Source organism: Pyrus communis, chromosome 3, assembly GCF_963583255.1.
Source record: "Pyrus communis chromosome 3, drPyrComm1.1, whole genome shotgun sequence".
NCBI classification, from domain to species: domain Eukaryota; kingdom Viridiplantae; phylum Streptophyta; class Magnoliopsida; order Rosales; family Rosaceae; genus Pyrus; species Pyrus communis.
Window position 1 is genome coordinate 2,884,300 of NC_084805.1, and position 15,008 is coordinate 2,899,307.

Genomic DNA, 15,008 nt, shown 5'->3' on the forward strand with positions numbered 1-15,008 from the left:
CAACTGTGTGAATTGGTTCAATAAAAACAATTAGAGCAATGTCTCTAACCTCATATTTTAAACCTTGCATTATCATATCTCAATTTATTAATTTGTTGCAATGTCAGACCTTCATTAAATTTTATGTCAATTTAACTTTTAGTTGCTAATGTGGCAGTTAACGGGTCCACTCACCAGTTGGATAAATTAATTAAATATTAAAAAATTAAGAATTTCTTTTGTAACAACAGAGAAATTTTTCCAAGTGACGGGAACACCATGACAAGTGGTGTTCCCTCACACATTAGGATTTGACATCTTGAATATCTTTCAATTTTATATTTCAATAAATAAATAAAACTAAATCCTAATGTGTGAGGGAACACCACGTGTCATGGTGTTCCCGTCACTTGGAAAAATTTCTCGTAACAACAACAATAAAAGAATGAAGAGGTCCCACCACTAAGCACCCTTTCCCCATCACCGTCCCGCATTTTCCTTCTCGCACACTAGACGCCACTCTCACCTTCATGTTCTATCATTCCTTGTGCATAGCTTCTATAAAGAAACTATGGAGTCATTTGTTGCTTTAACGGGGATGAAACGGCCAAATTAATAGAAATTTAACAGATGTATGACATTGCAAATAATTAATAAGTTGAGGTATTACATTGCAATGTTTAAAACAAGAGATATAAGATTACGGTTCGATTCATACTTAAGGTAATCTTGTGTAATTTACCCTTGAATTAATTATACCCTCAATTGCGTCAAGCAGGCGCTTTACCTTGATGTTTCTTGTACTGGTCACCCAAAAGGCTTTTCTATTAGTGTTTTTAGTTGCTTAAAAAAGTCCCAAAAAAATATAATTTGTTTTAACCAGGTAAAAAACACAACATGACAAAATTATATGATTACACAGACAACAATTAAAATGTTATGACAACTACATTTGGTAGACCACATTGGAACCTCTCTCTAATAGACATGGAATATTTTTTTTGTATTGGTGGTCCTTACCTTTATTAGAAGGTGTGGAATTCTGTTATCTAGTAGTCTAATTACTTGCATATGACAATTTAGGAACTAACGCCAATCCAATCCATTAATCTGGGACTTGGTGGTGCTAGCAACAACTATGTGAATGCAATTCAAGTATCATGTTATCATTAGCATTAATAAACCAATATCTAACACAAAGATGCTTGTTGTGACCTGAAAACCAAATTGGTATAAAATGGGAGAACTTTATGTCTAATGAAAAGTTCACTATGAAGGGTTTAGAGTTCAGGTAAACTCTGTGTTCAATCTTCAAATTATAGACAGAAATAGATCTAGTGTGAAACCAATTGAAGTTCAATTGCAGGATTGTGGTGGTTGAAGCTAGAGGTCTAGGGAGATATTTTGAAAACTTAGCTTTACACTAACTAGGATCTCCATTCTTTAGGATGGCTCAAACAAGAATTAAACTCAACAAAGGAAGCTTATACAAACAACTTGTCTTTACTTGGGTCCTAATCAAGTCTGAGTATTGCAAAGGATACACACACATATTAATAGGTCTAGGAGGAACTTTTCCAGACCTTTTCTAGAACTATCAGGACAGAAGGCATCTTCCTGTTTTGTCTATTACTTACACATGACAAGGAGGAATCTCTTTAATCAACTATACTTTACTTGAGATCAAATATATTCTAGATAAGATTCCTTGCTTTACATCACACCAAATACTATTCTATCATTCCTCATGTCTGCTTGTCACATCTTGTCTTATCACGTCTAACACTAATGGTAAAGAACACATGTGAGAAGACCGAGTTGAGATTCTCTTCGGATCTCACTGTTTAGAGCCCAAGGACAAAAATATCTAGACCATTCAAGAGAAAGAGATCTGGACCTTCATTTTGTGTGAGGTGAGCCGGTAGAAATGACTAATGGGGATTGCAATATTCAATTTGAGCAGTCTAAATTTCTTGGTCCTAGAGCTCTGAACAGTGAGATCTGGAGAGGATCTGAACTCATGATACCCCATTCATTCTTATTTCTTGCTTCTCGACTGCTCCAACCCTGTACTCGATTGATCGTTCATTGACTAGCTTCTCAGCATCATACATAAAATGTTTGACCAATCGGAACTTCTTCTGCAATTGATCGAATAATGCTGTTTGGTTCAGTATCGCATTAGACAGTTCACCATTAGTTCTAGTGTCAATAAATTGACGGTTTCGTTGTCTTCTGTCACTCGATGGATTGACCTTAAAAGGACCATACCTTGGAAGTTGCATCCAATTTGTCTAATGCAATAGGCAACCAAACAACATCATTCAACAGATCGAAGAACAAGATCAGACCGAGAACAGTTTTAGTACAATGCTCTATACGTCAGTCAATGAACAATCGATCGAAAACAAAGTCTGATCAGTTGAGAAGATTTGCAGTGAAAACAATAGTCTTTACAACATGAAGCAACACTCAACGATAATTATTTTTAACGATAACATATTCTGCATCATATATAACCATATGCACTCTACACATGAACATGTTTGCTCCCATTCCGAGAGGTATTTTCTGTTTTGGAAATTTAGAAGGTGCTTTTTATGAATCATAAAATTAATTCTGAAATTTACAAAGAGACTGCTCAAGTGGCCTTTTCTCCTGAACAAAATATAGATATGACTATATGCACTCTGCACTCTTAGATAGCGTCTTCAAAATATGCCACACAGAAACACGCTATACAGGTCTTGAATTGCACATCAACACGCTATACAGGTCGTGAATTGCACATCAACCTCCAATTTTACAGTGTCTCATCAGATCAAAGCTCCGTCACTTCTGCTTTCTGCCCTACAGCAAACAACAAACAAACTTCAAATCACAGTTCAAGTGTTTAATCCTCACGCTAAACATGCTTTACAAATTCCAAGTCTCTACCTTTAGTTCAGCTTGATCCTAGAGAGGTCGTAAGTAACTTTTTCGGACCTAAAACTAGATTTCAGACAATTTGTATATTTCATAAATCTACTCATTTCAAAATCTACACAAAATTTAGACTTCTCTCTGTCCCACCTACTTGCCAAATGCCAACCTGTTTCCTACACCTCAAAATTATCTAGATTTCCAGGGTAAATCTATGGCCGGTTTATATACAAATACAAGAAAAACAATCCTGGAATAGAAACAGAAAGAAAAAATGCAAATCAGATTGCTTTTTCTGTTTCATTAAGCTACCAGCGGCTGCAGTTAAGATTCTTCCAGCTAGAAGAACAAAGCTCACCAGTTCAAATGCAAAGAAAGCTTAACAATTTCACTAATTGAGACTTGATTCTTTTGTATCCCATTAATCAGACTTTCATCCACATATTTCCAATATCATTGTCCAACTATTTTAGTCATCACTTCTCCCGCTTACAATCTTGATTATCAACCCCGAATAAACTTAACAACTATTCTCACCCTGTTTTTGTCCATGTACATTCACACACACCAAAGTTTGTATCCTGTAGTTTCAAGTTTCAACCAAAATTTTTTCTACTGCACTTAGTCTCCATTCCAAACAAACCAAACAGCATTTGATAAATACAGCAAAACAGCTTTACTGAATTTGGCTTACCTACTACCACTTCTTAGTAGAACAACATAGAGTGGATCTTGGGATGTCAACAGAAACAGCTGCCGGACAATATAGGTACACGTGGTAATGCTGGGAAGTAGAGAGAACAAAAAGGTTAATATATTAAAATTGACCCTAATGGGCTAGCAGCAGATTCACTGTGTTACGAAAAGAGCAAACCCAGTTGATAAAAGAGAACACACTCAATATATCATCTTATCATAAAAACTTTGCCATCCCATATACAATTTTTGTCTTTTCTCACCATCAATCTATGTATATTATTGAATACTTACTTATGAAAACCGAAAACAAAAAGTATATAAAAATTCAAAGTAAAAAAGTTTTCTCAACTATAAATAACCATACTTTATGAATTCCCCTTCCGAAAACCACACACATATATATTATCTGTATATATACAGATAATACGAAACAAGTAATTGTGTGTCTCAATGTATTGTCTATCAAAATTACAAATTTGCAAGTAGGCCCTGTTTACATAGGTGTGGAACATATTTATGCTGTTATAAAATTACAGAATGGACGTCTTCTCAGCGGAAAGTATATTGATGTTTAAAACCATGAGAGTTACCTGCCAAAACTTATCAAAAAGATTATCCAAAGAGCTGCTGTAGTCCAACTTGATTCTTTGTAGACTACCCAAACCTGATTTTTATACAAAAGCAAGAAGATCTTTATTCAAAATTAAGACAAATGTGCAGAAAGATATATTCAAAACATTTACTCACTAGCAAGGATCGGAAGTAAATTAAATGACGAAGGTTAAAAACCGCTAGGTTCAGAAAATCACCATGATGCTAAATTGATCACTACTTTCTACTTTTCAAGCATACAAATGAACTTAAAAGAAGGGAAAGATAACAATCACTGAGGCAACTAGAAACCCTCAGCCACAAATCTTAGAATATTCATTAGCAATTAATTACTGCATAACATGAATTCCTCAATAACATTTTTCTTTGAGCATATGAATGTTTTCTAACATTGTATTTTAAGACTCCAATCGTTGACAAACTCACTTAAAACAGATTTAACAGAATCACACCCTGACTCGGTGGTTGGCTCAAAATATAATTAATCAGCAAAAGTTCAGTAAGGAAAAAGTGACCATAGGGGAAAATTCTCTACGGTAGATTAATGAGCCTAAAGCTATTTGAATGTTTATTCAAGATGCAGCTTAACTGGTATCAATTTCAGTTATATGCATGGCTTTAACGAGTTCTGTCAATTTATTATTGGCGTCTTTTAACTCCCCTGGCCTACTTCTCACAAGATACTGAGAGCATAAATAACCACGCATAATATAATGAGTATCTGAGACATACTGATAGAGCAACAACATTGATGTAAAAGTCAATAAGTGTTGCTGTCATCCACCTGCAAACATGTAGCAGCTAACTTTTAATTACATGACAGCTGAAAAGATCGATCAAAATCTTCAATTAAAACATTGCTTACTATGCCAATATTCTCTCTTACACAGTAAAATAGTTCGCAAGAAGCAAGAACCACATGAGACTGAAATAAATAAATAAAAACTTACGGAGTCAAAAGCTCTGTGCGAAAAGGAGTACCATCTGTTAAGAGAGTGTACAGAAGTGTTCCCAGCATCAAAAGACCCAAAGCAATAAAGGTAACTCTTGCAATCATAACGTGGGAGCACTTCTTCTTACTTTCCGTACCATAACTACATGAAAACATGTATCAAATCAAATCAGTTTTTATTGGGACCCAAAGCAATAAAGGTAACTCTTGCATTGTACAAAAGTGTTCTCAGCATCAAGAGACCCAAAGCAATAAGGGTAACTCTTGCATTGTACCATGCTATCAGATTTATTGCCAGTTAAATCTATAACATTAGTACCTCCAGCTGGGAGTATGATAGAGGAAAATGAGAAAAAGATGGAAAGAAAGATATGATAAGAAAAGCAGCATCTTCACCGGCATATGCATACTTTCTTAGCATAAGACGGTTGTGTGTGCATGCATGTGCATGTTTTCAGAAATATTCCGAAACGAAATCATGTAAGATGTCCAGCCACATGCACTGTTGGACCACCATTACTGATTAAGCTTAGTATGATACTATGATATAGAACTTTATCTAACAGAAAAGAAATAGCTGCATGAGAAACCATATTTATAAAGAAAATGGAGCAGCATAAGCAGTTTCATAAGCATAATAAGACGTGCATCTTCGTGTGTGTCCTATCCTATGACGTGTATCAACAAACCTTCACGAGTTCTAGTATATGGTCACATGCATATGAATTATGATGCACCATTATCAGACAAAGCTCAGTGATCATACAGAGCTCATATATCAAATAAAGCCCAACAGTGAACTCCTTAGTTTAAAGTTTGTTTAAGCAAAATTCCTCTCTAAGTGTTTACTTGTAAACAAATAACATCATGTATTAAGTTAACATTTACACAGTAACGCAGACTCAATAGAAATAATCCAAAAACGTCACTCCTCTATATGGTCACCAGAGCACAATCTATATTGATGGTTTCAATCCAGTTCTTATATTATTTCCCATCTCCAAATATAGCCAGCCTTTCTTGTATTATCGCACCACGCTGCAAAGCAGCAATTCAACAAGAACCATTCAATTACACCCCCTTTCCTCTCTCAAATAGCCTCTCCAGTCTTCACAATAACACACCTTCCTTCATTTGCAGCCAGTTGCCAATATCACAACAGCTTCTCATACCCCAATAATAGCCAACAATGCTATTTTGTCTTCCTATCTCCAATCTCCTTTTCAATAAACTTTCATGGCTGCCTCGGAAAAGGGGAAACTCTGTTTCCTCCACTGCAATTGTGCTAACCAGAAAGTCCTCTTTCTCTGCTAGAACTTAAATCCGAGTTTTTGAATATCACCCACCTTGTTACACCTCAAGCAGACAAATTCGAACCATCTCCTCTGGTAAATCAGTTTTTCTCTTACACAATAAATATTTTTCAATGCCGTAGGTATAAATTCTACAAACACTAATGGGTTGCACGCTATAAATAATAATTAAAAAAAAAAAAAAAAAAAAAAACTATAATGATTCAGCAATTAAGTAATATCAGAATTCCTAAAATTAAAATTCTCTGTCATTTTCATGTAATTGATAACCACGCCATATTTGAATATATTTCCCAGAGATTACAACTTAAGAACATTGTATTAAGTGATAAATCAAATTAGAATACATTAATTGAATCAAGAGAGAGCACAAGAAGGAAATCAGATGGAAATCAACCAATTTCCATGCACTTTGCCATCCACCGACAAGTTTCTCTATGCACATCTCTCATTATTATAATTTCTATACAATAATTTGATTCAACATTAGAGCACGATACACTAAGGTGAAGTTTAGTTTACCTACCCGTTTGAATGTCGCAACAGAACATAGTACATAGGATCTTGCGATTCTGCAGTCGATAGCTTCATAAATTGCAACAGAATGTAGGCACATGTAGTGATACTAGAAACAGAAACCAAAGAATAGCAACAAATTAATAACAAACTAAAGTTGATAATGAACCAGATAAATTGGGTGTGACGGAAAAATCAAACAAATATTAACACATTGAAATATTACCAAGCATGACAGGTCAAAAAAAAAAAGATTGCAAGCTCAAATCAAACTTTCACACTCAAATTAGAGCAAGAATCATTGTCATGAAATGGAAAGAAATCAATACACAAATACAAAAAGGCAACTGATACCAGAAAAGAAGCAAAACTACATAACGATTAAAGAAAACATAGTAGAAATACAGAACTTTGAACCACTGCTCTGTTACATAGGTGTTGTAACAACTAATACAATCACCACATCTCAAAATTCAGTCATACTGACTGATAGGATTAGGACGTGTTTCTGGGACCAGCCAGATCAGGATTGAGAAACTTAACCATCTGACCCAACAGTATTGGGTTGAAATTTCAACCATACAAGACCAACTGAGAGAAGCCTATCACTGGCAAACCCAATGTGGTAGGTAATAAAAAAGTTTGTCTAACCACATTACTGAACCACCCCACACGCACATTCAGAATATATTTAGTATAGGGTAGAAAGCAAACCTTCCAAAGCATACTAGTAGTATAACCCATAATGTAGCAATAATCCAGTTTGACTCCTTGTAGGAAATCCAAATCTGAAAAGATAGACATAACTTATATAATTCTATTCTATGTCAAACTGAGCTACGCACACAATTTTGTTTACACCAGATTCAATTCAATGCATGATGAAATAGCAAGTCGACCGAAAGAGACCAAAAGAACCTAAACAGCCAGTAATATATATCTCGTGTCTAAATATAATTGAGGAGCCTTTAAGCACCTCAAAATGAAATAACAATACAACAACATCATAGAGGCCATAATCCCCCAAAAATAAGGGGAAGAAACTAAAACAGTGACACTTTTCATTAAGTTTACCAAGCATTCTGGCATATTAGAAAGATTTTCTTGTTTTCCATTCCTCATGGAAGAAATAAATCTATAAGAAAATGTCAGGAAGTATACTTGGTTAACAAGCAACGTACATTCTAGACTCATGAACTCATAGAAATACCAACGATTACGAGAAGCCTTAATCTAGCAAATTTTTAGCTACCAAAGTACCCCGAGACACTCACTGCAATCAATTACGGAAACTGTACGGTTGTTCATATGCTTCTTTCTTGTCATCTTTAAAGTCAAATGAACTATTATGATTTTATCCATTTCAAACAAAGCTATCAATGGAGGGCAAGCCTTGATGCAACAGAAAGTTGCTCCTTTTGTGACCAAAAGGTTACGGGTTTGAGTTGAGGAAACAACCTCTTTGCAAATCAAGGTTAAGACTGCATATGATACCGACCCCACTTTGCGGGAGCCTTGTCCCTTTTAAACAATGATATTAATGATATAGCACCAACAAAAAAGAAAAAAGAGAAGACGGAATTAACAAGAAAAATTACAAAAACAATTACAACGATGGAACCTCAAGAATTCGATGAAAGCTTAGCAGAAAAATGTGTTTAAGTTTAAGATCATACCGCCAAAGGAACAACATTGATGTAGAAATCAATCAAGGTAGCGACCATCCACCTGAAACAGAAAAAATCCCAAAACTTTCAAAATAATTAAACAAACAGAAAAAACAAAAGACTGGGAGTATGAACGCGAGAGAGAGAGAGTACGGAGTAAGAAGGTCCTTGCGAAAGGGAAGGCCGTCGACGGAGAGAGTGTAAACGAGAGTGATGGTCATCGCGCAGCCCAAAGCTGCAAACAGAACTCTTAAGCCAATCACCAAAGAATTCGCCATTGCCTCCGCCTCACAGGAATTGAAGAAGAAAAGAAAGGAGTTTTGACGACTGAAATGCAAGTGTGCGTGCGGCTCTTGTGTTCTGTCGTCTGTGGCCTGTGGCCTGTGGGTGTGCTTCTGAGGTTCAAGGAAGACGGGAGCGCGCGGACGCCAGAGCTCCACGTCGCTTCCGTAGTTAAATTAACTAGTGCTGTTTTAGGCTTTAGCTAATGTGTTTGCCTCTCCCACAACCCCTCTAACTTAAAGGATAATGTTATAAAAAACAAAATTTTAAATCGAATTATGTTTTACTAATATGAAATAAACACCTTGATTAAGAATCAGCATTTGCCCATGCATATACGATTTTGTGTTCAGTATTAAAGATTTATAACTAATTTATTTACTGTAATTATGTTATTGTTTGTCAAATTATTTTTTCATTTACTATTCAAATTTTGAAAAGAAATATAAATTACTTATAAGAGCTAGAGAGCGTTAGGATATAGTATTGAGTGTAAAATTCTTTGGACATTTAGCTTTTGTTAGTTTCCCTCTCATCCTCCATAAACTTCTTTTTGTAATACACACAATATTATCTATAGGGGTGAAAATGAAGGTTAAGTTTCGTAAAGAATTAGCTATAATAGTTTGGTTCAAATTCGTCCTTAATAAAGATTGAACGTAAAATCTTTCACTAAATCACTTACATATAAAAAATATCACTAAATCATAATACTAAGTAACTCAACCTTTATAATCATGAAGAGGAACTATACATATATTGTGACTTCACTCTTTAAAATTTAGGGAGTTTTAATGAAAAACCCATGATACTATTCACTTTAATGAAAAACCATATTTTTACACTAAAAAGTCAATCATGCTATTATTTATTTTATCTTTATCATTAAAACTCAAAACTTTCAAACCCTTTTTATTAATTTTACTTAAAATTTATTAATTTTTCAGCGCGTGCTCAAATTCATGTGAAAAGGTCAACACGTGTCATTTGCTTGGATTTAACGCTTGGCTCCTGGTTTGGTGGATGAGACAGCTGAAATTACAACTTGGTTGCATGATGCAATCAAGATTTAAACTTTTAATCCCACCCTAGTGTGATGGCCCCCATCCTAAACCACTTTTGTTGTGTGGATAAGTGGGACCCAAAATACACATGTCTAAACTAAACTTACTTCTTAATATAATAATGTCACCTGGCACTTGGTCTTTGTGGTCTTTGTCATTGTAATAATATATGTTGCTGTCCGTCCTGCCGACGTACACAAATATAATTCCAAAAATTAAAAACAACACAACCACCGATCGAAATTGGCGCCCCCTTTCTTCTCTCTTTCTCTTCCCTTTCATTCTTTCCTTTCCTAGAAAGAGAAAGAAAAAAAAAAATAAATAAATAAAAATAAAAGTGGAAAGAAAAATTCAAACACGCCGACCAATCAATCGCCTTGGTGCGTGAAATCTGTTTACTGTCGAAATAGTTGAAATTTTCGCCTTTGGCATCAGTTTAAATTCGTCGCCATGTCATTGCGCAGGCGAACCTTGCTCAAGGTCATCGTTCTCGGCGACAGTGGGTACGTTTTAGGGTTTCTGATTCTTCAGCAATTGTAGTTTATTTCTATATTTTGTGTGAATTTTAGGGATTAAATTTGTGTTTTTTTCTTCTGTTAGGGTTGGCAAGACCTCGTTGATGAACCAGTATCCTTCATTCACCATCTGTGAGATTATTTTCGTTAATTTTAATTTTTTTTTTTCCAATTTCGGTGTTGGATTTGTGTAATTTTCGTCGTGCGATCTCAGAAATCTAATTAATTGAGGTGAATTAAGTTTAATTAGATGGATATTGTTTATGATCTAGAGATGGGGCACTGTTATATTAATGAGGTATCGGTTTAATTATGTTTTTTTTGGGTGTTAAGACTGTGTGGTTCTTTAACTGATGGCTTAGATATGTGCACAAGAAGTTTAGTCAGCAGTATAAAGCTACAATTGGTGCCGATTTTGTCACCAAAGAACTCCAAATCGATGACAGGCTCGTCACTTTACAAGTGGGTTTTCTGGTTCAATGGTATTTCAGTGTTCTGTTTGGTATAATTTAGGGTAATTATTGTTGGAATTGTGGGTGCTAATTTATGTGGTTTTAACTGTTTTCTTTCGTCTGGAAGATTTGGGACACAGCCGGGCAGGAAAGATTTCAGAGTCTTGGAGTTGCATTCTACAGAGGAGCAGATTGCTGTGTTCTTGTTTATGATGTTAACGTAATGAAGTCCTTTGATACTCTAGATAATTGGCATGAGGAGTTTCTCAAGCAGGTTTGTTTCATGCCTTTCTCAATTCTTTATATATTTATCTGATAACTTTCTCTTGCCAAACTGATGTACTGTGCTGTGAGATTCTCAAGTAGGACCATTATCAGTTGGAAACATATGTTGAGGATCTGAGGTGCAGTTCTTATTGTTATCTGGTAGCATAGTGTGCCAATTGTGTTACAAGATCGAACTACTTATATAAATGTGTACACACACATAGCGTTTCTCAGTCATTCTATATTCAAGCAAGGATATATGTTCGTCAAAAGGGCCCTATCATTTGCACTCCCAAAAAGGCATATAGTACTCCTCCCAAGTGAATTAAATAAAGGAGAAAAGTTCATGATAATTGACATAATAAAACTTGAGTAAACATTGGCAGCATTGGCACAATGGAATATAACTGCCTTAGAGAAGTAATGCTAGTTCTGTATCACTTCTGTTCATACTGCAGTTTGATCAATAATGAGCTATTTGCTTTATCTTGGGCTAGCTACTTAAGTTATAACAATTTCTTTTGGTAGTGGGGTTTTCTAGACTGAAGAATGAATATGGCGGCAGGGAAGACTAGTTTAGAGCTTAAAAATACTGAATAGTAGTTGTCTAATGCGTAATTATTTTTTATTGGTTTGTTTTTTATTTAGAGTTGGCTTGATAATATATATGTTTTCTATTGTTTTTGTCTAATGAGAGAGGTAACAAGAAAAAAGGAGGAAGAATTAAGAGTTTTTTAAGTAAAATGAATACAATTCTGATATTGGACGTTTTAGTTTTTTCTATTAACCATTCTCTCTTTTTCCCCTTATTTTCGTTGGCCTTTGAGACAAATGCAAAAGTATTTTTCTTCCCAAGTATAAAAGCAATCAATATTCCATCAATGCTCCATTTCCTGGGACCTTTATGTCGTATGCAAGAAGGGAATTCCCATGTAGGGAGTAAAGGTTGCTTATCTTACTTCCATCCATCATTTCTTGCTTCAGCTGAAAAATTGTAGAATTTGCAGAGGATTCTTCCAGATGAATTACCATTTTAGCACTAATTTCCAAATGCTGTTCTGTGTGTGTTTTATGGTGTATTTGACACGAGAGGACAGTTGAGCCTCGGATGGTACTAAGTTTCCATGCTATAGGCTTTTAATTTTCCATTTTGTGCTTGCTTTTCCATGGATGGCTACATAAGGCTGCCTTTCTCTTATTTCTTTAATTCTATACATTCCTTATAACAGTTTGTTTATCTGAATTAACACGATTACCTTATTTTATGTTGTCATTGATTTAATTATAAAACATAGTGGTTTGATAAAGATGTCTCTAAGCAGTTTTGAAAGTTGTAAATATATACCTTTCAAGCCTAAGCAGTTTGGCGTACAGTTCTGTAATTTGAATTTTTTTTTTTTTTTTTTTTCAGAAAATGCATATATTTTGTTTTAATGCGTATATCGTTTCTGTTCTAATTGTTTCCCAGGCCAACCCTCCCGATCCCAAGACATTTCCGTTTATCTTGCTTGGTAACAAGATTGATATAGATGGGGGGAACAGTCGTGTGGTAAGGATACACATTTGTAGTGCTGTCTACAACTTGTCCATGTACATCATTCTAATTATTTTCTTTACAGGTGTCGGAGAAGAAGGCAAAGGACTGGTGCGCATCAAAGGGGAATATACCTTATTTTGAGACATCAGCAAAAGAGGATTACAACGTTGATGGTGCATTTCTTTGTATTGCGAAGACTGCTCTTGCAAATGAACATGAGCAGGACATGTAAGTTTATATGGAGGATATTGCCAAGTTCTTTTTTAGAATATATTTAAGTTCATCAGCTATTCCAGATTCAGAAGACGAGCATCTGCTCTCTTTTGGAAGCATCCGCATAGTGGATCGATAATTCTATATAGTGTATTTGATAATAGTGTATTTGATAATAGTGTATTTGATAACCCTAGACAAGAATTAGATAATGAACATGATAGTTTTCATTATGAATGTAGTTTTTAGTTCTCACTTTTATGACATGAAAGATAAAACCTAGTATATTGGTCTTCTTAGAACTTAGTTAAGATCTTTTAGGGAAGAATGGTCGCATGCGTAGATAAAGCCTGGTTTCACCAGTCACAATAGTTGTAAGTATAGATAAAGCCTGGTTTGACCGGTCGCATCAGAGGATGTGCATTTGAATTGGACTAAGTACAGCTTGAGACGAGGTAAGGGGCTCGGCTGTGTGGAAGCAGATGACTAAACTAAGTCTCGTTGTCCCACATAACGGATCTTTGCTGTAAAGCAATCAAAGTATAAGCATCTGATCTTGATCTTTCCAAATTCCGTCAAAAACTTCTTTGTAGAATAAGCATATGATTATAATGAAAATTTTCCTTCAGAACATGAAAACCTTTCAATCAGCTTATGGTGTCCCCAACTTTCAATTACCTTACAGTTTACCCCAACTGTATATCTACAGGGCATCAGTATCTATCTTCCTGCTATTATTGCTGTATGCTTATATGAGGTATTTTATGACCCTCCAAACCTGCCTTATTCATCATTGTTCCTTTTTCCTTTCTACTTGCAGATATTTCCAGGGTGTCCCGGAGGCTGTTACAGAGTCCGATCAGAGAGGAGGTGGCGGCTGTGCATGCTGAATTTATTCGAGCAATTCACCTCCAATGCTGGGTTGCCTAATTTTCATTATTTTGTTGTCCGATTCATAGGCATTGTTTGTACACGATGTATACTAAGTTCTGTTGTTTAGCGATGCTCTACTTTTTCCAATTTGAGGAAAGTAGTCCCTATTTTTGTCAGAGGAACGCCAAGGAAAGCAGTCGCTATGAGTTTTGCTTTGACCTTGGAAACGAAATCGATGCTTGTAGTTTTGACTTGTGAGAGAATCAACTTCATGGAATTTTCAAAGTTAATATATGGGATGGACTGACTTATGTGATATTGAGCTACTATCTTTGATTCTTTTTACAACTTTTGTTTACCATGTACCCCAAGTACGGATATTCATCTTACATATTATAGCTTTATAGTTTAGTTTAGTAATCTCTATCATACGCCAAGCCATGTTTACTTACAAAGAATGAGAATTGAAGTCATTTGATTCTGGAATTATTTGCGTATATTAAAACATATGTATGAGAATCATTTCACTTCTAGGCTCTTCCGGGTGATTACTGACACATAAGAGAATCGAAAGTGTTGGCTTATCTTAAAATCCATAATCAAATACCTAAAATTCGGGAATCATGTTGACTAGGGGCTAGTTGATCCAATTCCCTCTCGCTTCAAATGCTATATGTTCGAAATGTGCACCAGCCGTTCAATGGATGTTTGCCACATGGTATCTCTGTGGATACAAGAGTTTCTCTCGACGAAACCTACATAACATAGCCTACCCTAAACTACAGCTATGTGTCAACAATTTTCAATTTTCCTGCAACATGTATACTAATCAAACCAAAATCCCGACACAAAAACCAACAATCTTTGCTAGCAATAAGCCTCCCCTTACACAAAACCTCTCACTATACCAAAATCTTGGTTGTTTCAGTTGTCCACCCTCCCTCACTTCTTCAATTCCTTGACTTTGAAGACTTTATAGGTTTTGAAATGTAAATCGCGTTACGTTATGTACTAGAGAGGATTTGACGAAATTTCAAAATAAAAGAGTCAAATTGGCGGGGACATGTGATTTTGACGTTTACATTATGCGGAGATGAATTAGGTTGATTTTTTTGCGGTTCTAATAATCGGACTAGAATTCTCTC

At 35.3% G+C, this 15,008-nt stretch overlaps 2 protein-coding genes across 6 annotated transcripts; one reads left to right on the forward strand and one right to left on the reverse strand.

Annotated features, from left to right (window-relative positions):
• Positions 1 to 404: 404 nt before the first annotated feature.
• Positions 405 to 9,125, reverse strand: LOC137729363 (uncharacterized). Of its 4 annotated transcripts, none has more exons than XM_068468298.1 (9): positions 8,814 to 9,124; positions 8,670 to 8,721; positions 7,708 to 7,781; positions 7,004 to 7,102; positions 5,163 to 5,306; positions 4,945 to 4,996; positions 4,191 to 4,264; positions 3,596 to 3,685; positions 405 to 537 (listed from the first exon to the last, which is right to left on the reverse strand). In XM_068468298.1, exons 1-9 carry the CDS (start codon positions 8,936 to 8,938, stop codon positions 489 to 491), a joined length of 759 nt encoding a protein of 252 aa, XP_068324399.1. In that variant the 5' UTR covers positions 8,939 to 9,124; the 3' UTR covers positions 405 to 488. The 4 variants fall into 4 exon arrangements, with proteins under 4 accessions (XP_068324399.1, XP_068324400.1, XP_068324402.1 ...); XM_068468299.1 differs by having other exon boundaries at positions 474 to 534; positions 8,814 to 9,125; XM_068468301.1 differs by lacking the exon at positions 405 to 537 and adding an exon at positions 2,370 to 2,824.
• A 1,130-nt stretch (positions 9,126 to 10,255) lies between these two features.
• On the forward strand, positions 10,256 to 14,177 carry LOC137729365 (ras-related protein Rab7). Of its 2 annotated transcripts, XM_068468302.1 has the most exons (7): positions 10,261 to 10,509; positions 10,607 to 10,633; positions 10,884 to 10,983; positions 11,101 to 11,247; positions 12,709 to 12,789; positions 12,860 to 13,005; positions 13,811 to 14,177. In XM_068468302.1, the coding sequence occupies exons 1-7, from the start codon at positions 10,457 to 10,459 to the stop codon at positions 13,878 to 13,880; spliced, it is 624 nt and encodes a 207-aa protein (XP_068324403.1). In that variant the 5' UTR covers positions 10,261 to 10,456; the 3' UTR covers positions 13,881 to 14,177. The 2 variants fall into 2 exon arrangements, with proteins under 2 accessions (XP_068324404.1, XP_068324403.1); XM_068468303.1 differs by lacking the exon at positions 12,709 to 12,789 and having other exon boundaries at positions 10,256 to 10,509.
• The last annotated feature ends 831 nt before the right edge of the window (positions 14,178 to 15,008 follow it).